At 38.7% G+C, this 23,552-nt stretch overlaps 1 protein-coding gene across 1 annotated transcript; it reads left to right on the top strand.

Moving 5' to 3' along the window:
- The first annotated feature begins 47 nt into the window (after window positions 1–47).
- On the top strand, window positions 48–22,733 carry GPR180 (G protein-coupled receptor 180). The gene is made up of 9 exons (XM_058839200.1): window positions 48–428; window positions 2,769–2,927; window positions 5,894–6,088; window positions 9,399–9,579; window positions 9,783–9,832; window positions 13,386–13,543; window positions 19,807–19,998; window positions 20,350–20,427; window positions 22,106–22,733. The coding sequence occupies exons 1-9, from the start codon at window positions 59–61 to the stop codon at window positions 22,262–22,264; spliced, it is 1,542 nt and encodes a 513-aa protein (XP_058695183.1). The 5' UTR covers window positions 48–58; the 3' UTR covers window positions 22,265–22,733.
- Window positions 22,734–23,552: the final 819 nt, after the last annotated feature.

Raw genomic sequence — 23,552 nt, 5'->3', positions numbered from 1 at the left:
AGGGCCAACGCTTCGCCTCCTCATCCAGCGGCAACTGACCGCCGTCTCTTTTACGACCATGGATCTACCAATTTACGACCGGACCCGGCAACGGGACACGTTGCCGCAGGGGCCGGGCCTGGCGCTCGGTCACGCCCCCAAGGGCGGGCGCGCTCTCTCATTGGCTGTCTCGCCGCTCCTGCCCTCCCTCTCGCGCCTAACGCGGCGGGGGGCGTCACGTGACACGGCGGGGCAGCGCGGGAGGAGGGAAGGAGGGTCCCGGTGTCCGGCGGGTCCCGGGATGCGGTGGCGGCTGCTGTGGCTGCTCAGCGCCGCCGCCGGCTGCTGCTGCTGGGGCCCCGCCGCGGGCAAGACGCTGCGGGGTGGCTTCGCCAGCGCCGTCGCCCGCCGGGAGCCGTGGCGGCCCGTGGCGCGCTTCCAGTTCCACGGTGGGTGCCCCGAGGGCAGGAGAGCGGAGGAGCGGCTGTGCCGTCCTGCAACGGGGCCGGTGGGGAAGGGGGCGGCTGTGAGGAGCCGCTGGGGCGTGGGGGAACCGGTGACGGTCAGAGGGGCCGTGGGGAAGGGGGAGAGGGGTCAGCCCTGCAGTTCTCCGACCTTCCATCGCTCTCTCTTTTCCTCCTTCTCTGTCCTCCGCCGGATCGTGCAACAGGTCCGATCCGCTGTCCGGGCAGCACCGGAGCGGGGCCGGGGATCCCGGCCAGCGGCAGGACGCGGCCGGAGCGCGGCGGGACGGCCCCGGACGCTGGGTGCGGGAGTTGGCAGCGGCCCCGCGCTGTGGGTCACTGAGGGGAGCAGCGCTGTGCCTCCCTTCGCCTTCCGCAGCCTGGTGCGGACACTCCCGGCCCAGCGTCCTCACTGCGACACGCATCGCTCCTTCCCTCTTGGAACTACACCAAATGGCAGCGGTGCTTAACGTCCCTGTCGCTGTGGGGTCTTGGTGACGCCGCGCGTCAGGATGTAAAATTCTCACCTGGTTATTCCAAATGGCTTTTCTTTCCCTTGTTACTAACTCCTAGTTAGTAATAATTTCAGACTATTAGTTAGTAATTACTTAGTAATAATTCATGGCTGCCATCCTGCTGAAAGAGAGCCCTAGCAGTGGCCCACTGTGCTTGCAAGAGAAGTTTTATTTGACAGGACGAGATGTGTGTAACCATGACAAGTGCCATGTCCAGCAAGGCGGTGCTGGTCAGCCTGCTCTTCCTATGCACTCAGCATTTCAGTAGCTTAGGCTGTTTTTCTTTCCCATGGAGCTTCCTGGTAGAACAGTTCTGCGGGGTGCTTCAAAATCTAACGGCATGCAGGAAAACGTGACATAAGCAAAACAGAGTTGGAGCATGACCTTCCAGCACTGAATGAGGAATGATTGATAGGGTGGAGATAGCTTAAGAAGTGACTTGAAAGCAGTTAATTATCACTGTCCTAGAAGTTAAATGTAGAAGTGCTCTAAATAGATCTGAAGGGGAAAAGTGCACTGTTTAAATCTTATAGAAAAGACTGTAAAAATTCAAGATGAGTGGTGTAGGTGTTCGGATATAATTTTATAAATTGATGTTGCATATTTGCATAGAAATACTTCTCTTTCTGCATGAATACCAACAGCTATTTTGGGTCTTAGTGAAGCTTTCTTTAGAGCCTTCTGTTAATATTTCAGAAGCATAGCTTAACTGTGTTTCATATAAAGTTTTACTGATTTTTCTTCTCCACTAAATTCTGCCTTTTAATTTAGGATACTTCTAGGTTAAAGAAGTCGATGGCAATATAGGAAAGAAATTATGGAAACAAGTTTGAGGATTGTGGAATTCCTCAGGCAAGATAAATTTTGTCAAATGAGCTAGTTCTAAAATGACTAAAATATTTCTGTGTGTCAAGATGCAGCCTGTAGTGTCAGGACAAGGGGGAACAGTTTCAGACTGAAGAAAGTAGTTTTTAGATTAGCTATTAAGAAAAAAATATGGTGAGGGTGGTGAGGCACTGGAACAGGTTGTCCAGAGCTGTTGTGCATGCCCCGTCCCTGGAAGATTTTAAGGACAGGCTGGATGGAGCTTTGAGCAACCTGGTCTAGTGGAAGGTATCCCTGGCCACAGCAGGGGGCTTGGAAACCAGGTGATCTTTCAAGTCCCTTCAAACCCAGGCCATTCTGCCATTCTATGATTTTACAGGTAGAGTGACATATTAGAGAGCACTTTTGAAGTTTGATTTTCTTTGCATCAGTTTGACATCTGTCATCTATAATTAAGTATTTTAAATCTAATCCATCTGTAATGTGAAAGTCCATTTGCATAAGTTCTTCTGTTGTTAGACTTAAGAGTTACCCTGTGATGCTCACAGTCATGCCACAGAGGTCATAAAATACTAGACTAGTTACTAAACTAGTTACTGAGACTGTTGAGGCGCTGTCTCTAACTTGAAAACAATAAAATTTGGAGTGTGAGGGCGTAAGAAAAAAAACACATAATCTGGAAGTCTTTTTAAAAAGAGGGGGGAGGGAAAGCTGTTTGTAGTAGAGAAGGTTAATGACACTTGGGCTGTGGTGAAGGTTTGTTTAAGTACCAACACAGAGAATTGTGCGTTCACTGGTTTCTGAATGAGAGACATAGAAGTTGTTTCTGAAAGACCATAAATACTTTTATTAGGAACTGGTGGTAAAAAATTAACCATAACATGAAGCTGTATTGCAGCTACTGATAAAAATCTGTGTCACACTATCTTTTTGCTTGTAACTGACATCAAGGCGGAATAGTTGATTTTATTTTTTTAATATCAAGGCGACCATGCTGTTCTGTGTGTCAGAATCAAGAATATAGCAGTAGCTGTGGCAAAAGCAGCTAGACTTCATCTCTTTCAAGCACAGGAATGGCAGAAGCTGGAGAACAGTGTCCAAGATCACAGCTGTACAGAGAAGTTCTCTAAAGCTCAGCTGACAAGTGAGTTAATGCTTGTTTTCTTCTTATAAAGTTACTGCTGTACTTAGAACTCTGTTATGTTATCTGTGTGTTTAGAATATTAATTTCAGTGAATTTGCGCTTTGCATCGACTAGGACTTTGGCCACTTGCAATTAAAAATACTACTAGGAAATAAAATTTCTTTCTTTGTATCACTTCAGAAGACTTTTTTTGAAAGCTACAATTTAGTGTGCTGCTGGAAAATGAAATCCAAACAATGGCTTTAGTGGGAACAGCCAAACTTCATGACCAGTTCCAGTTCATGCTTTTACATGTTCATAGCGCAGAAGAGGTACATATTTGGCTGAAGTTTTCATTTAGTCATTGAGTACAGAGATATTTTTTTTTTTTAGCTCCTCTTGGAGTAAATGTCTTTCTTTTTGTTTTGGTTTTTTTTTTAATCTCAAATTTTCCATAAAATAGATTATCTTGGATACATGAGAGAATTTACAAAGAGTACCATTGTACTAAGAAACTGAAGAACTAAAGAATCTGAATGTTTGGGACAGTCAAAAGTTTGAATTGTTTGAGTTGTGACTTGAGTTGTGAGTTGTTTGAGTTTGAATTGTGACTTTCATTACAGTGGAGTGAAAAACAAATTAGAGGCAAAGTGATGGAACCTGCCGCAGTTGCCTCTAAACTTCTGAAACAAATGCTTGTAAGGTGGGAGTGTGTAGCCCAAGTACAAAGTAAAAGGCTAATTTTGTGCCTGTAAACCTTCTCTTTCACTACCTATAATAAGTCTTTGTTCTCTGCAAAAATAAATCTGCATCATCCTGCCTTACTTTATAACTTGCCTCCATTATAACTTAATGCTATTTCACCCTTTACTTTTATAACTTGATATTTGTCGCTGAATCTCACATTCAGCTGTTTTTAATATTTGAGCTAAGAGTTATACCAGTATAGAATATGTAGATTGTCTTTTTGTCTCTTGTTTGCAAAGGAACATTTCTCACTTGTCAGAAGGCTTCTCTTCTCCAGTTCCATGGAAATGGCATTTTTCAAAGCGGAGAAAACAAAAATAAAATTCTATTTTCATGATAGCACAAATCTGCCATGCCTTGATGTATAAATCATGTTGAAAAATTTTTAATACAGTATCAAAGATGCACTAATCAGGATAAAGCTTGAGTACCCATCTAAATATGAAAGAACAGTAAAATACTGAAGCATTGAGTTATGTAACTAGAAGACAGACTGAAATAATAATTTTTGCATCATTTGTTGATCATAATGGTACTTAAAGCATAAATTTTCCTTTAAGAAATTAAATTAGTGTTAGAAGCCTCATTCAAATGTGTTTTAAATGAGTGTAGCTTCTCTTTTAAATAAACTTCCTTTGTGCTGTCAGAATCTCAAGAGTAGCAGACTGATCTGTAACATTTGTCACAGTCAAACCTTACACAGATGTCACTTCTAGGGATGTGGTTTCCTTACACTTCATCAGAGCTGGAAAAAGGTGCTGCTGGAATAACTGGCAGTTGGTCTGTCATTCCTGACTGTCCCAGCAGTGTACTCACTCATTTCTGCTCCGTTAGGAGCACCCTGACCAACTGGGTGAGTTGGATCTCTTTGCTGATCTTGGGCAAAATCGGTTGCTTTTCTACCTCTGAGTCAGCTTATGGATTTGAGAGGAAACTGATTAAACACACCTATGTGATCCTTACTCTTGGTGCAAATAACACTGTGTCAGAACTCAGCTGAGAGGTGACTTGGGGAGTAAAGCCACTCCTGTCAGCTGCAGTTTGCCTTTCATTTGGACTAAGTACCACGTGCAATACTGGTTTGTGTGTTGTCCAAATCTGTGCCTCATGACACTTGCTGCAAGGAAACATACAATACAATTCTTCCTGGATGCTAATGTTGTTCAGCTCATACCTTAAGAGAACAGGAAATAACTTCTTTCAGTTGAAACGCATTTACCGGAATTACATAGAAGTTTTTCACAGGTAGGCTTCAAATTAGAAATTTGCTCTAAATTTTGTCTGCAAAATATTTAGGGAAAATGAGTTTGTATGTTTGCAGCTGTTTTATTTAGAAAGTCCTTTTACAAAAGAAAAAAAAGTTTTTCATGGGTTTTTTATGAAATTTTTCTTCATCCTTAGCCATTGTCATCTTTGCCTATTTAGGTGAATTATCCTGTTATTGTTATTTCTCCTGCAGAGAAATTATTGAGCTGGTTAGCACTCAAGTTCAGCAGTCAACGTGACAATGCTTGTATTTCTTGCAGTTTCAGCCAAACATAGAGAGCCACAGGTTTCATTTGCATCAAGAGTTTGTTTTGAAGAGACTGTGCTTGGTTAACTGGTTTTTTAGGCAAAAATGGTGGTTGTAATCTGATTTGAAATATGCAATTTGATTACACAATGGCTTCAGCTGTTAACTGTCAATTGAAATTGAGTATGTTACAGTTTGGGGAAGATCCTGTGAAATAATACTGATTTGCACCTTTTAAACATGCATGGTGTTGTTTACTGAGCTCCCATGCAGCTGTTCCTGTTTGGTGCTCTTAATCTCTTTGAAAACAGAGTCAAATACATTTCATGAAGATATTTTTCATGCTGCAGAAATACCTGGTGGGTAGTACAGAATAGCTAATTCTGTCTAGATCCAGAACTAGAGGATGGAAATGTGCTAAGCAAAGGAGACAGTTTTCACTTTCTGGCTTTTGAAAGGAGGGAGCCACCCCAGCAGAGCTGAAAGGTGGGATGCAGTGTCCTCACTAACCCTTGCCTGCACCTACTTGAAACAAAAGCTGAAGTTGGAGGTCTGGTATCTGATGTTATGAATAGCTTTCAAAACTCAGTCTGTTTTCTTCTGTGTATTGTTTATAACCTGTATATGATGCTGTGGATTTAAATTTTATCTTCATTCAAATATGTGTTTTCTAAAACCAAACTAATCAAGTATTTACTCGTATGTTTTTTTTTTTCTTCTTCCAAAGTGACTGTGAACCACACAGAGCAAAATCTGACAGTGTCCCAGATTCCTTATCCGGAAACATGGTATGTGTTTTATGTAGACAAGTTTACCTGCGAGGAGAATTATTCTGAATCCGAGGATATTCAGTTTGAAATGGTCTTACTAAACCCAGATGCAGAAGGGAATCCATTAGATCACTTTAGCGCAGGGGAATCTGGTAAGATTTTTTTTTCTTAAAATTAGATTTGTAAGTTAAGGATCTGATTATTACTCAAATCAGTACTTACTGTGCTTGGAAGAGTGTGGGGAATGGATAGCAGAGCCACTTATATTTCATATTTTATTTTCATACAAAGAGTAAACTTGAGTTCATTATCTGTCATCACAGAAAAATCCTTTCCTTTCCCTAGACTGACTTTCCAAAACTTACCTAACTAGAAGTGTAGATGTACAAGGAAAGTCATTGTTAAAATCTTGACTGATACTTTGAACTTGTTGAAATCATAACCTTCCACTTGAATGTGAATTTAATATCTGACTTTAATTAGTTAGTGAAATACCTTAGGTGTGTGAAACTTGATTCTATGCAACAAGAGTACATGCATGATAAAACATTTTGCCAGTACAATTTCAGTTCAGTGTTTAGATCCTTATAAGTGTCTTAGTCACACTGTAGATTAGGTTTGTCAGGCCTGATTTTGTTACAATTAAGAAATGTAATTTTAAATCTTTAAATATTCAAAGAAGAACTCAAGATAGGAGCTAAAGAAATGCCTACATAAAATTGTATGCTTTGGGCAATCCAGCCTAATGTATTCTTGGTTGCAGTGAGTAGCATCACTGCTCTGGGAGGCCTCATCAACATGTCACTCACCTGGGTCTGTTGTAAGGGGAGGCCCTGTAGGCTCAGTCTTCCTTCCTGTACAGAGTGAACTGAATCTACTGAGGATGAGCCTAATTGCTGTGCTCAGAATCAAATGCCCTGCTGTCACTCATGGTCTCAAGAGAATATAGAGGGAACAAAGGCAGCTCAGTTTTTGAAAGGAAGAAAATATTCACTGGAATATTTAGCAGAATCTGCAAGAAAGTAGCACATTAATAATCTGGATTTCAGAGCTCATAATCAGACTTAGCTTCTCTCTTTAACTTCTTAAGTTCTACAAATTTGCCAGTTTTTATTTGGTGAATTTGTTCTTCAGAAGTGAGTTCTAGGTTTATTTGCTTACTCTCAAAGAGGAGTAATAGCTAGAGGAGTAATTGCTAAACCAAGGGGCAGAGCAGCTATACGGCATCATAGGGCCCACTGAAGTGATGCAGAGACCTCCTACAGAGGCATCCGAGCTCTGTATTAATTTTGTAGGAAAACTGAGCACTTGGAAGCAGAACTCTAAACAGCTTATGTGCTGAGTAAGGAGGTGTGTAAATGTGCTGAATGTATGTGTTTAGATCTAACAAGCAGGAAGCAAGGTGAGCTTGTACATGCCATGCCTTTCGGAGTTGCAGAGGAGCACCTCAGTTGATTCAGAATTACAACCTGCATTGTTGCCATGAATCCTGAAGCCACATGCACTGATCTACTTTTGAAAGAGCTGAGGAGCATTTAATTTCTCATTCTCTTTTAATTTAATTTTTAATGCATTTCTGGGAGATAATCTTTGCCATTTTCCCACAGAAACTTAGAATGAGAGGGTATCAGAAGATCCAGCTTCATTTCTTGCTTATTTCATTCATGCAATGAAAAATTATATAGTTGCAGAAGGTTTTGGTTAGGTCTTCCTTCTCTTTAGGCTGTGGCCTGGCACAGGACATCTCAAAAAATTAAATTAATAATAAGGAAAGCACAGAAAAGAACTTGAGCTTGTCACCTTATTATTGCGTTGAGAGATAAGGGGAGCTGACTTCTAATCCCTGGCAAGTAATCTTATTTTATATGGTAGGGGTCTTCTACATAAGACATGGTGTCAGTGTAATCAAGGATTTCTAAAAGCAGCTGAACAGGTAGGATTTTGAAGAGCTTTGAAGCTATTTCAAATAATGTTTTACTTTGTCAGTCAGCTAGGTTCCTTGAAGGTCAGGAAACTTAGAGGAGGCAGGTTGAAAATTGTATTTTTTATAGTTGGTTTTCAGTGCAGCTTTCTTCTAACCCCTTTTGCTCTCAAACCAATAATCTACACTCTGTCAATGGTTGGAAGGAGCATTCTATCATAAATACTTAGTGTTTGTTAAAAGCTTGTTGATTTTCCTAAAGAGTTTTCCAAGGGTTCTCACTCATCATGGTGAGAAATAACTTTTACCTACAAAGTACTTGCCAACTTCAGTGCATATCTTTTGAAGCAGAAAGAAAGATTTGATCCAAACCACATACTTTTGTCATTGATAAATCATGTGTATGTACTGGTGTACAAAAGAAGTAGAGTGGCCTGGAATTTTTAAGGCTCTTTATTACCTAATGCTCTTTTTCTCCCATTTTCCTATGTGCATGCCCAAAATGTTTAATTTCAGTCACAAAAGCTATAATGCTAGCTACTGTTTAGAACTCATCCAGTTCTAATGTTTTTTTCAGCTCAGATATTGAAATGTAGATACTTGCTCTTCACAATCTCTGGATGGAGCTGACTGGAAGCTTTTACCAGAGTTATTTTGCTGCTAGAGACAAAGCATTTATTTTTTAGAATATGATTCTATGGGCACCACTAAATTTCAAGGAAGGTTGGAGAAAGAAAAGTTTTCTGTGACAAATGTTTGGTTTTGCTTATCTCTCGCTGGCTTTGACCCTTTGGGAGCTCCTGATGCATTGCAAAGCTTACAGACAATAGAGAAGATTTCCAGGATCCACGTCTTAAGGGGAGCATTTTACCAGACTACTATCAGACTGAAAATGAGAGAACTTAAGTTTTATATATAATATCCAAAAACAATTGGGGGAATATTTTTTCAGACAAGCGCAAAAAAATGTGTGCTAAGAACTAATTACTGATTTCTGTGCTACTTTCCTTTATCTATAAGTTTTCAGACTTGATCAGCTCTGCTTGAGCCGCTATAAGCGGAGGAAGGGTGACACCCAGTGGTTAAAATGATTAAATAGAAGTCTGTCTGGCGTTTCTCTCACCTCGGATTATGCCTTTACAGAATGAAACAAACAAGCAAAAAGAGCTAAAAATGAGTCCTTTAATAAATATGTTTCTGACTGATCAGATGAGCTACAATTGTGTGTGTATCAAGAAACTGTGTGTCACTTTATACTACACTCGTAATTGCTGCAAACGTCTCTGCTCAGAAAAGATATTGTTGATTAAAAATGCTATCAGAACAAATAATAATCAGTTCTCTGATAAAATTCACCGATTTTCTTGGATAAAATTGACAAGGATTTGGACATTTTATGTGTACTACCACTTTTGGGTAACAGTTTCTAAGTATTTCCTAAGGGTTGTATTAAAAAAAACCTTGCTGATTTTTTTTTTAGTTATTTGCTGCTAGTAGCTATGTTTCTCTGTAAAACTAAGCTTTCTTTTTGTTTTCCACAGGATTACATGAATTCTTTTTCCTGCTTGTCCTAGCATACTTCATAACTGCTTGCATATATGCACAATCCCTGTGGCAAACTATTAGGAAGCGTGGACCTATGCATGGTGTATTAAAGGTGTTGACAATTGCATTACTGTTGCAGGCTGGTTCAGCTTTTGCCAACTACCTGCATTTCTCAAGGTACCTTTGCTCTTTTGTGCTTTCAGTCTTTAGACTTGAAGAACAATGTGTTGTAAAGATCAGTACATGGTTTGCTTGGGAGGGATTGTGCCAAAATATAGGGCTGACTTTTGAACCATATCACTGCCTAAATGTACTTGTGAGAGAGAACGCCCATTTAAGACACACTCACTTAAAAATACAATCTTTTTATTCTTTTTTAGTTATTCTAGAGATGGGATAGGAGCTCCTTTTATGGGAAGTCTGGCAGAATGTGAGTATGCCTGTCTCCTGTTTCTTACATATTCCTACCCATGAATCTATATAATACATTAGCAAATGCTATTGCTGGACTTTACTATGATCTTGGATCATATAATTGGATTTTTAATATAAAGTACTAAAAATTGCTCCTCCAGGAAAAAAATTTGTTTTATGTGTTTACAATAACTGTATTTGAAGTTACACATCTGTGGTATTGTTTAGGATTTTTCAAAGGATTTTTTTTGTCTCAAGATTCCTTGCTACACACACTTAGAGACATGACTATTTCCTGAGCAGTTTTTCCCATACATTAAAGAGTTTTGTGGTGTTAGACCTAGAAAGCCAAGCTTTTTAGGAAACTTAATCATATTCTATAGAATTTGTCATTTCATTAACAAATTTAACAATTATTAAATGGAAATGTATTTTACAGCACAAATTTTGTTATTAGCATGGTGCAAAAAAAATGCTTATATGAAGGTTTGATGCCAACAAAATATTTTTCTCCACTCTATATAGAAATTCCAAGTTCTCACTGAAACTGAATTCCTGTAGCATACCTTTCCAAAATGCACTAACGTATTCTTGTTCCATTCTTCATTCTCCATTGTTGTTGGGTAGTTTTGGGTTTGTTTTTTTTTCCCTTCAGTTCACATTTGAAGAATTGGGGGTTCATTCCAAGCAAATAGATTTCCTTTTGATTGGCTTGAAGCACCCCAAGAAAGTAGTACTGCAGTTGTGTGATACTGTTGGGGAGTAACAGCCTATACAGAGAAGTACTTCCCTTTGTAGAGCTCATTTAGAAGGCTGCAGTTGGAATTATCAGCCTCTTGATGGCACCTGGCACCACAATAATTGCCTCTTTCTTGTTTTAACCATTTGAGCTGACAGCTTCTTGCAGCCACTCCAGCAACTGTGTTATTAAAAATTCCTTCTCATCTCCTGGAATGAAATAAAATGGAGAATATGGAGGTAGTCATAACTCCTCCCCAGTGTTAACTATCCAGCCAGAACTTCAGAGAGAATAGCTTCACATTATATTTTTTCTTGTGTATGTGTTGTAGTCAAAAAGCCCACTCTTATTTAGATAAGTAAAGATTATAATGAATATTATTTTTCAATCAGTAGCTGAATTTCTTAAATTCAGCTACGAAAGTTTTTCTTTTCCTACTGTCTCTGAAGTTGGTGGTTTCCAAAACAGTAAAAGAGCAGAAGTAATATAAATGTGGAAAGCTTCAGTGGCAATTACAATTCTGGTGAATGGCTGATGGCAAGTACTGTAGTTTGAAGGGGAAAGTTAAACCATTTTTCCTATATGGCAACAGAAATCTGAGTTAAAAATAAATGTTAAAATTTCTATTAATTGCAGTGTGGCCAGAATTTCTAAAAACCTGTTCAGATACGATCTCTAGCAATTACTGTTTTCCTAGTATGATTTAGTCTTTACCACGTATAAAGAGCTGATCCACAGTCTAATTAACCACCTAATCTAATCGCATAAATCACACAAATAATACTGGCACTCAGAAGCATTGCAAATGGTGTCCTTTTAACTTTCGGTAAGAATAAAATGTGAAAAGTCAAAGACTAATATTATGTCCATTGAATAGTCAGAAAAGATGAATTGTGATGAAATCAGACAATTATGGTATCAGCTTAATAATGTGATTTTATACTGACCCTGGATATTGTGGCATTATTGTAATCTTTAAAATTTTTCTCACCTTTGTTCCTTTTTAGCAAAGCGTATGGAATGTCAAAGATTAAAACTGGTTGTAAATTTTTGTCATAGGTGAATTTATGTGGGAATCCACTTGAATGGTTACTACACTAAGCAGAGCAGTATCTGTATCCATGATATGACTGAGAGATGACGTCCGACTATATCTTGTAGGGCAGATTATCTTAAGGAATGACAGAAAAGAAAATGCTCTCTAGAACACACAGTCATTTTTCTTGTTTGGATTTTTGACACTGGTTTGGCACACCTTTGATTCATGGAACAATTCTTTTTCTAGTGAGTACTGTCTGTTGATAAGGTAGCATTGGAAAATAATTCCATGATCATTTTTTTGGCCCACAATCAGTGCTGGTTGATTTTATTAAAGAATGATCAAGTTTGCATTTGCCAAAAGCTCTTGACAGATCTTAGACAGCAAAGGGGTCTTAATACATTAAGAAGCATTTAAGCATGTAAACTTTGAGAAGACCAAGCATATCCCAGGAATTACATTTTGAAGTCTGTTTTATACCCTTCTTTTGCTGGTATTGCTGAGTGTCAGAAATATTGTAGATGATATTCTTTTGACACACTTTCCTTGTGCCCATATTAATTTCTGTACAGTGGCAACATTTTCTGTGTCAGTATTTTTAGTAAATGTGGTATTTATCTTTTTTAATGAAGTCCAGTTGTATAAAATTAGAGCTTTACCTTTTTTTTGTGACAGAAATATTATTCATGTACCTGATAGAATAAGTGAAAATTACAAATAAGGAACAAATTTAATCGAACTGAGATATTTATGAAATGAAAAAGAAAGCATTGCTGTGTGTAGGGCCCAATCTTTAGTTTCTGAACCAAATTTACAATTTACATTCGAAGTGTAAGAATTAATTTTTCTTTTACATCTTTGCTATGCCAGTACAATCAGATCCCAACACCAACTGTAAAATTGTTCATTAAGTCAAAAACTTACCAGGTCTAAAGCTAACAATCACCCAGAAAGAAATCTTCAGGTTTCATTACTGTCAGTAGTGCTGCAGCAAAGCTACAAATAAAGGCTTTAATATATTCTAGCTTAAAGTTTTCTCTATTCTGATGCAGCTTCAAACACAAGTTTGAGACACTGATTAAGAATGTAACTTTATGGAGTATGTGTTAATTGTTCCCAAACAGAGGTAAAAATGGACATAGCAAAATGAGGCAAAGGTGATTTGCATTTAATAAAATGAAATACAGACAAGTTGTTGATCTAAATGAAGTTTGTGTTAGGGTTATTCATTATATTTTCCCCTTTAAGTATCTCAGAGTGGAATTTGTCCTAAATACTTGTGCTTTCTTCTGGAAGCTACTACATCCTCAAGACAAAGTACAATTAATTCAAAGTACAATGTAGCTATCTGATTTTTAAACAAAAGTTCTTTAGAGTGAAGAAAGGAGTTCATTTCATCATGTTGCGTATTTGCACTATGATTAACATACATATGATTTTAGTTCTTTAGCATTTATAAGTCTATTTATGCAGATGGACTCCTGAGCCCAGACTACTCTGTCACAAGAGTGGGATTTGGAGAGATGTGGCACTGTGCCCATGTTCTTGCAGAACTGCAGCTTAACTGGAGGAAAGCTGATAGTGATCTGTTTGGTCACTGAAAACTCCACAAAATAACCACATTTTGTGGCAAAGCAGCCTCATCTAATCTAACTCATCAAAATTAAAAGGTGGTACAGAGGCATAAGCATGCATCCTTCATTTGTGGGTATGTAGAACATTTCTATACAGGAAAAAAATAAAATCTTATTTTTGTTCTAATTTTATTCATTTTTCTTTTGTTTTCAATAGTATGTGACATAGTTTCACAGATACAAATGCTGTATTTATTGTTGAGTCTGTGTATGGGTTGGACAATAGGCAGAATGAGGAAATCTCATGGCAGACCTCTTCAGTGGGATTCCAGTCCAGCATCTACCGGCATTGCTGTAGTAGTTGTTGTTACACAGGTTTGTATTTCATATTCTTATACTGAAGTAAGTATGCAGCTGCTATTAAGTATGACAGAACTGTGAACCAAATAATTTCAATATTTTAATTTTATGAGGGAGGGAATATCAAGACTGGAAAAAAGCCCATAGCATAATGTGCACCCAGTATGTCTAATAGGTAACACCACCTTCTCTTTACTTCAACAATTTAAGATGTAGCTTCACAGTATGTTTTTGTCTAGCAGTAAAACCACTTAAGAAGTTCCCACAGTTTTCCAAACTCCTGATTGTGTCAATTGTTTGTAGCATTACTGTGAACCAGATCAGTGAAACCAACCTAGACTGAAAAAAAAAAAAAAAAAAATATTTTTTGCAGTCATTTTATTCATCTGATTTTTAATGTGGTCCTATAATTAGTTGTAATCAGTACAGCTAAAGCATTGTGAACTACATTATGCAGGTTGACAACCAGCAGCATGGGAGGAAAGACAAGAAAAGCTGCTGTGACAAAGTCTTTGTCATGAAAAAAAGGGAATCATCAGTGTTCTCCTTTTGGAAACACTCAAATAGAATGTCTCATGGTCCTTTCAATCAATATAAGGAAGGGAATTCTTGAAAGGTTCATGTGCAGGATTGGTCTTGCAAATATACAAATGGTCTGACACATAATTTCATTCAAATATTTTCCATTAGTATAAATTAGAAAGTTAAGTAAACCAGTAACTTAAAAGTAAATTGTAATGGAAATCATTCAACCCTGGTGGTGTCTTTTGTAAACAAATTTTTTTAAATCACATCATAAAGACAAGAGAATCTAAAAACCATTGAGAAAGAGAAGAGCAGGGAGAAACTGGAGACAGTAATGAGGAAGAGATTATACTGAAGATTTTCGTGCCATTTGGGTAGTATCTGTAATTAGTGCTGCTTCTAGACTAAATAAGTGGACTTCTAGAACATTAAGAATAGCTGGGAGCTGGCATTTCTTGCTCATTAAGAATATAAACCAAAGGCTGTTAAGGTCAATGGGACTGTTGAAATGTAAAGATGGGTGTCAAAGTAAGGTGGAACGAACCTATCCAGCCCCAGAAATATTACATGCCGGTAGTAAAGAAGACTTCTAAAGTATTTAAGTTCATTCATGCCTCTGCACTTGTGCATATGTATGGGTGTGTTAGTACTCTGCCGCTTGAGACTGGAAAGTTTTTCGTTGTTTCCTTTTACTATACATAGAAAAGACACTCAGTGTAATCAGCTTGATCTTATTTTGGTTCTTATTTATGGTAAAAGTGGGGCAGGCATTATACATATGAGCTGCTTCCCCCAAGACTGGTCTATTACACATCTTTTGGCTCTTGGAGCAGCACTGGAGCATTAGCACAAAGTTGTCTATCTTACTTTTACCGGTAAGGCACAGCTCTACCATATCTCCTCCTGGTACCATTGGGAATGTCAGGTTCATCAGCAGTCTTATAGGAACACAGTATGGATATTGGAATACATCGTCGTCTTAAGTGGTTTTGCACCCCATATCAGTACACCTCCCATGTCTGTCTCCAGCAAAATTTCCCTTACACCAAGAGTATCCCTTCTGGAGAGGGTATTTTCCATCTCATGGTTCAATACGTACAAACGACACCTTCTGCTGTATTTGTTCTCCTTATTACAGAGTGCAGCTATTGGGCTCAGCAAAGAGGATTTAGACTGTATCACCTCTATCAAAGATGATGAGTTCAAGAGTTCATCTCTGGATTAGTCAGTTGTTCACTGCTCTGTCTAGATTGATGTGGGTGTTTCACCTGCTGTAAACAATCAGTGGGCCCTTTTAATAGCTAAAGACATAGAATAACCTTCTTCCTGTTCTGATCTTTCCCAGAGATTCTTATGGGAGAACCAGCTTCCTCCTATGCCAGAGATTGGACAGATTTTATGTGGATAATCAGAGATGGTCTGAGGACTTGCTGTGGAGACTGCTGGAAGCTATGTGCGTTAACCTAATGCAGGAGATAGAGATTGCACCATGTTAGTTTTGTTGACATTCTCCCATACCTGTCCTCATCTCATCTTCAGGGAAGTCAAGAAGGTGGACAGCCTAAGAAAACACGTTCTTCTTCAACTTAAATACAGTTTTGACTGGCAAGCTATCTGAGCCTGTTTGCCTACTACTAGTTCAAATTACTCAGCAAATTTTCAGGGGGTTTTCTCCTCTTTGTACTGATGCTATGGATTTTTTCTTTTTGTTCGTTCAGAAGCACTAGCAATTTCCTGGGCTATTTTTATGGGTTTCCTTCAATGTTGGGTGGACACAGCCTCCGAGTCAGCAAGTGTCTTGTGGTCTTTGCAGCTGCAAAGAGGTAACATCTCAAAGGAGGGACAGGTCTGCCATTTAGCATCTGTCTTTGCCTTAACTTGTTCTTTATTTCAGCCACAGAACAAAAGATTCTCAGGCTGCTGAGCATTCATTAAAAATTCCACTTTCTGCTGCTGAGGCACGAACCTTGTACAGAGCTTTATTGATGGCAGGCCCTTCCCATCACATAGACCTGAGGAGTTTCAGCTTCCAGGGCTGACCAGACTGGAGGCAATGATTCTGGAAAGACAGCTGATTGCTCTGAACCTGATCAAAACAGCACAGAATCTTATTGCGTTAGACATCATCCTACACATGAGTTTTTAGGTGTGCTCAGAATGAGCTCTACCTCTGACCTTAGATCTAAACCATTTTTTGCTGTACTGGCATTGTGTGACATCAGATAACTGAGTACTAGATATGGTTAGAAATAGCTAGTTTGCCTTGCTGCTCCTTCTGATTTCCCTTTTGCTTCCCCCTTCCCCTTGCCTCTCAGGGGTGATCTGTCCCATGAGAACCTGTCTTTGCTGGAGATTGATACGTTATCTTGGCTTGTCATAAAGTCAGTGTTGGCATCGTGAAGGAAAGGAGGAGTTCTCCCATAATTGTTTTCTCATGACATGAAGGAAGAGTGTCTGGTTCTTCTTCATATGGATGTGGAGGTTCAGCTTGTATATCTGGAACATCAGGATGATATCCATGGCCATCATTCCTCTAGTGTTTGAAGAGGAAGGCCAGTACTGGACAGTGGTTGGTGTCCAATGTGAGCAAGGATAGGTCAGGATTATATAAAGTCAGGCTTTTGAACAGTGTATTATGTAAACAAAGAGATGGTCATTCTGTTTCATCTTATGAGGAAGCAGTTGTGACTTTAATGTTGGACATGGCATAGTGTGAGTCAGCTCTTTAGCTTCATCTCTCATTCAGTTCTTTTGTCTACTGCCGGAGCACAGTTGTTCTTCTGGATAGCAATTAGAATTGTCCCCCCTGATTTCTTCTCAGAGCTCAAACATAGTTCTGCTCACTACCCACAAAAGATGTCGGATGTCTACTTCACCAGGTTGTTGTCTGTTTGTTTTTAAGTTTGTTCCTGATACTGCAGCTGAGTGAGCTGACACTTGCATTTCTGTGGTCAAGGTAAGGGACTATAGGGTTCCTTGACCTTGATTTCTCAAATTTTTTTTTATTTTTTTTTTAAATATTTCACAACTAAAGAGATTTTTACTTCTACATCATGCTTGTTCTTCATTGAGAACAGATTGTCTAATCTGTTTTTACCTAGAAACACTCACTAGCACAGGTTTCTCTTTTATAGGATCCTGCTTTTCCCAGGTGAGTGAGAACAGCCCCAGCTCATAGTAAGGCAAATGATATGTTTCCTTTGTCCAAGTTTACACTGCGTTGTACTGACAGTTCCATCTCTGCCTCCAACACCTCTGCCTTCTGCTTATTTTGGAATAATCTAATGAAGCTGAAGGAAACTGGACTTCTGTGATCTCACATTTCTGTCACCATACACAGCCTTTGATCAGCTAATGTTGTGTTGTTTACACTCCTTCAAGGGCTGGTCCAGAACACACTCTGCTGTCAGACACTATTATCCTACGAGGATTTGGGCTTTGTTCTCATGATTCCTTTACTCCAGCTCTTTGTCATCTTCCCATTAAAGTGGCTTCCTTCTTTGCTGTTACTCTTGGTGTAGACTGAGGAAAATTTAGACCTTCATGAGCTCTGGTATTTTAAGGTAAGGTAGATCCCAGTGATATTTTCTTCTTAGAGCAGTATCACAGTTCTGTCTCCATCAGTCTGTATGGCTTCCCCCCAGATGCTTGCTTGAGGAAGATTCTATACATAGGTTCAGAGGGTCTTTTATTTTCTCAAGCAGAACGTGTACAGTCCAGGGAAGTTAAATATTTTGGCTGTTCCCAAAAGTAAATGTTCACAAATGCTCACAAGATGCAGTGATTCTGTAACTGGTAGAACCCTTGTTCCCTGTCTGAGCATGTTCTAACTGGACTGAAATATCTTCTGTGATAGGAATTCATCAATTTCATGCCAAAACTAGTGCTGTAGACACAAGGTTACCAAACACTGTGCTGTATCTCAGGAATTCAGGAGCAGTTTAGTCTTACTTCAGTCTTACTCTTTTACAGAATTCTCAGTCAAGTAACTTGATCATTTGAAGGTGTTTATTTGGAAGCACTCTTTTTCTGAGCATTATGGTGAGAACATTTGAAGCCTGTTGGTCAGATTGTGTGCTAATAATCAGAGATGTTGAAGACGCACATACTTTACATCTGTCCCTCTCCCATCGTTCCGTTTTCCATCCAGGTGATTGAGGAGTGACTGAAGTGACAGCAGCTGTGAAATGACAGGGCTGTGTCCCCCCTAGGTAAGGGAGGGAGAAAGTAGGAGAATACTCTGAGGATGTTATAAGCAAAAATTATTCTAATACTTAACTGATGAGACTCAAGGCCACCCACTTTTGGAAGGCACAGGTGGATTACACATTTTTTTATAAAGTTAATATTACTAATCTTTTTGTCTTTATGTAGTGAGAAAGCCTTTGAATGTGTTCAGAAGGGAATCTGACTAATTTATATTTCTAAATTGAGCCATACAGTGTCTCTTTCTGAAGGCCTTCAGAGCTACTTCACTCATAAACCAAATTTGCCTACCTTTCTTCAGAAAACCTGCTTTATTAGGCACCTGAAGACTTGGTGCAAGTTAGATATGTGCAGTAGGTGGACTGGATTCCCGTGTATATTCAAGTTCTAAAATGTCATTCAGTTGTTACATGATGCTCTGAGTCTAAACTTTGTGTATTCTAATTTATAATGTTAGCATTCTCAAAGTCTTGAAAAGGTGTTCTTCGGCAAGACGCATTTTTTAATGCAACTGGTTGGCGCCTGCCGTCTTCACGACTAGGATTCAGAAACTAGGTGCTTGTTAGCCTGTTTTTCCTTGGAGAATATCAATATTGTTTCTCACAGTGCTCCCAGAACATTGGATTCTTCAGCAGATGGATACAATGCTGGGAGTTAAGGAGGGGTTTACTATCCTTTATGTAGTGATCTGTTGTCTAGAGTGCTCGGCCAGATGTTGGAATGGCATTTGGAACCTGTGACACTCCCTTTCCTAGACCCTTGGAGGTTTCTGAGCCAGGTGCTTGCAGAGTCAGGCTCGCTCAGAGTTTCTGACCTAGCTGATGTTGAATTCTTCTCTCCACAATGGCACAGCTTCAATAGGAGGGGTGGAGAGTGGCCCACCCAAGAACACCCTATAGCCTGGCAGTTGCAGCACTCTCCAAGGAGGTGGGAGATGTGAATTGGATATCCTTTAGGCAAAGAAGGGAATTGTGGGAGATCCAAGTTCAACCTGGGTGAATGCTTGAGCCTTAAGGCTATTGTATAAAAGGGGCAGCAGCAGCACCACCCTCTTACTTCCCCATCTTTGAAAAGAAAAGTGAATCCTGTTAGGATTTTGAAAGAAAAGGCGTAGTCGCCTGCCTTTGAAACAAGCTTTACAGGTTGTGGATCACAAGTGAAAGGAGACACCTCCCTGTAGCTCTGTGAAATCATTTCAGTGGTCTTCCTGCAGAGTAGCACAAGTGTGCAGGTGATTATTTCAGATTTTTTTCTAAGGTGCTACACTCCCTCTATCCAAATTAGAGGAAACTTTAACTTGTCAAGCTTTCTAAAAGTTAAAAAAATCCACAAAGTGAGACTTCGTTCCTACCAGTTGCAGTTGGAGTAATAGGTCACAGCAAAACGCATTTCATACTAGGGTTTGTTGGGTTTTTTTGCTTAACATGGCAGTCCCTAACAAGTAGCGTGGAGCATTACCAGATAACTTAATCTGTGATGGGAAGGTTAGTTGAGAGTTAGTATAATCTGGTTTACTCTAAATGCACATTGCCATTGTTCTTTTTCAGAGCTTTTTGTTAATTTGGGAGCAGTTTGAAGATACAAATCACCACAGCTACCACTCGCACCATGGCTTGGCAAGCGGGCTGCTCATTGGCCTCAGAGTCTGCCTAGCTCTGTCCCTGGCTGCTGGGCTGTACCAGATTATCACTGTGGAGAGAAGCACGCTGAAAAGGGAGTTCTATATCACCTTTGCCAAAGTATGGGCTACATCAAGCAAACCAATCCCTTCTTCAGTAAATATAATTCTGGCATGCAGTTGACTGAAGCACTAAACTCTTTCCCTTCATAAGAAAGTTAAAGTGTCTGATTTGATTACATTGCACCTTGTCATCATACTCTGAGTAGGCATTTTAATTTGACAAGGAGTACAGAGCTTTTTAAAACAGAAATCCCACCTTTCATTGTGTGGTTTTCGTTATGTTGATTGAAAATTAAACAATGGGTTCATAAAATAGACAGAAATGTAAATGTAGTTCCTGTAACTGTCATCTCTTTCTTCTAAGCTGGCATGTAGTCATTTTACAACTTACACTCATTTTCTTTTTTAGGCCTGCATTCTCTGGTTTCTGTGCCACCCATGTCTTGCAACCATTGCTGTAATATTCAGAGAATATCAAAGAGAAAAGGTATGTACAGGCAAGATAAAAGAGGTGAAATTTGAATAGTAGTTGTTCTTCATGTTTAATGTTTGTTAGCAAACTCATGCTCTTAGGCTGTTAATCTTATGACCCCAAAGCAACTTGAAAAGTCTTAGTCACACAGCTCTCATTGATGCTAATGTGAGTCATATTTTACAAAGGCATACAGGGCTCAAATCATCTAAGGGTAATCATTTCTAGGTTAAGGGAGGGAGGGGGGAGATTGTTAAGTCAAAGGAAAATGTGGAGGGGGTGTTTTGTTTTATTGTTTGCTTGTTTGCTTTTAATTAAAAACACCTTGGGGATTCTTTTAACAAAGAAAGTAGAAAGATAAATCAGTGGAATTTTTTTTTGTTGTTTGCTTTTTAGTCTTCATCCTTTAAAAGCCTTATGTGGCTAAATAGGTCAGGGAGCCTGTAGCTGAACTATATTCTTTAGATCATGAAGTCTGTCCAAATATGTTGTTTGGTTTGTAAGCTCTAAACAGTTAAAAACAAAGGTGGACTCAGAGTTTCTCGGTTGCTTAAACATATTGGGAACTGGAAAGCTCTGTGTGTGGAGCCTGCCATGTTCAGATGAAGTGCACCACTATTCTCAGGTGATTGACTACCTCATTCCAGCACAGGGTTTGCTTCTTTTCTTTATGCTTATAACCATCTGTGCATTTGTATGCAAATATATGCAGAAAATGAGCTTTTATTTGTGTAGAGGGTATGTAAGGGAAAGAAAAAGGTTTTATTAAATATAAATAATAAATTGAATACTGTGTTTGATTTACAAAAAATAAAAAGGAAATCTAGGCAGAAAAAAATTGATTCCTCTGGAGTTACTAATGAAGAGACTTTTTGTTTTGCTTGATGAAAACATCCTCAGGGAAGGAGGACAGTCTCCAGGGGTAGGATCAGTAAAGTAGTGTTTTAGCAGTATTTTGAGATTTTGAACTTACTAAAGGAAGACTACCATTGCTCTGCTCTTGCATTTGAGCAACTTTAACCAGTATGTGCAGTTGCAGTTTCTACACTATAATGATAATTCAGCTGTGTTTGCTTCTTCAAATGCCCCTCAATAAAATAAAATGCACAATTAATAAATACCATACTTATTTAAGAAAAACATGTATTTTAAAGGACTGCCTGTACAAAAACTGAAGATTTGTGCTTTCTGAGAAACAAGTTACACCTTTAGGCATTTGATAAATAGTCTTACACAGCTTTTACAGATGAAGAGACTTGAACTGAAAGAGATCTGGCTAAGTGAGATTGATAAATCACTATCCTCAGCTTCATGATTGTGCTAGTGCAGTGTTTCCGAGCTTTCTTTCCCCCCCGCCCCCCCACTCTGTTTGTTGTAAGAATAGAATATCTAAACATCACCTCTGCTTGTGAAGCTGCATGGGTGGTGAATTGCAAGTCTGAAATTCCCCAGAACTGAGACTGCCAGAAGGGTTATGTGACTTGCTCAGGGCTATCTACTGATTTAAAAACACCCAGGTGTGAGAGTCTGATTCCTGGACTTAAAATGCATGTTCAAATCTTTTGTAACTGCAGCAGTATTAAAAGGTTTAAAGTTAAACCTCAAGCACTCATGCTGATAGAAATTTATTGTGTCTTGTTTAGTGAGAGGGTTTTCACTTACTATTTCTTTTTCTCTCTTTTCCTGCCTCTAGATTATTACCATAGGTGTTATCCTCTGTCAGTGCATCTCCATGGTTATTCTCTACAGACTTTTTTTATCTCATAGTCTATATTGGGAAGTATCTTCACTGTCATCAGTGACATTGCCACTAACAGTATCCTCTGGACATAAAAATCGACATCACTTCTGAGATGTTTAGAAAGAATACATTCTGTAATAAATGTGCAATAATGACTTGAATATACAGGTATTTTTTTGTCACAAGTGTATGATACATTGGTTTCACTGGAAAACTGATAATATCAAAGCACTTCACAGACCTTTGGTCTGACAAGATTCCTAGATTAATGTGTTCAAAGTATTGTGGAGTGTTAACATCCATCATTTGAAGAGTTTTATAGATATTGTTTAACAAGGGGTGCTGAGCCATATAACAGAAGAGTACAATGAATTTTTTCTCTCCTGTTCACGGACACCAAAAATGCCCTTACTTTGTGTCAATACTAGGTTTGAAATAAAATGCAGTTCTTAAAACATCTACATGCTTAAACAAGTTTAAAATAGGCCAGTTGTGAAATTGGTGTGATGCATAATGATGAGTACAAGGGTTTTTTTTTTATTTTCATGCTTTAGAGAAAATGTATTTTATATATCAGTGTGTAAAAGATGGGGAAAGAAAGCAAGGAGAACCATCTAGAAAATATATGTAAAATGTTCACAACTGCCTGCAAGAAACTTTCCTTTATCATGGGTGTAAAAGAAAAGCCTTTTCTGCATCTAATTTTCATACTGGTTAAAATTCTAATGGGAATGTAATTAGGGTTTATATCTTCCTTTTTTTAAAAAAAGTAAATGTAACTAAAAATTTCATCAATTCAATCAAGGTCTAAACAGTTTTTGAGGCTTAGAATACATGGCAACATAAAGGTAATTAAAACAGCAGCCTTGCATCTTTTAGAAGAGAAAAAAAGGCAAAGAAAATGGAATGGGTGTTGTGGTACTAGAATTTTAATCCTGATATAATTCATTTCTGTTACATTGAGGATTCAATCATAATTAAGCCATATACACAGATTAAATTAACAGAAGCATTTCAAATAAATGTTGGTTTCAGTCATCAACTACCCATGAATTCCTGCCCAAGGATACTTAATCAGGATTAAATTTTCTATGAATAATTGAAAAACAAAATACTCACTGGATTTGTTATAATCCATGTTGGCACTGGGTTCTAAGTAGTTGCCATCTTCCATCCATTGTAATAAAGCCATTCTACTTTGTGATGCCCTAGCATTCAGGAAGCCAGTGTAAATATATACTTTATTGAAGTGCCTATTTATAGAGTATGATTAAATCATGCTGACACTTTTTTCTTTCATAATAAGAACATACCTATTGCCATTGTGAGTGAAATTTTTCTTTCTGGATTTAGCTTAGTTTAGACTTCATACATGTGTGTTTCTTCCCAAAATGGATTT

This window comes from Poecile atricapillus, chromosome 1, assembly GCF_030490865.1.
Source record: "Poecile atricapillus isolate bPoeAtr1 chromosome 1, bPoeAtr1.hap1, whole genome shotgun sequence".
In the NCBI taxonomy this organism is placed as follows: Eukaryota; Metazoa; Chordata; class Aves; order Passeriformes; family Paridae; genus Poecile; species Poecile atricapillus.
Note: the sequence above shows the minus strand (reverse complement) of the source record. Positions and strands in the feature narration are given on the sequence as shown.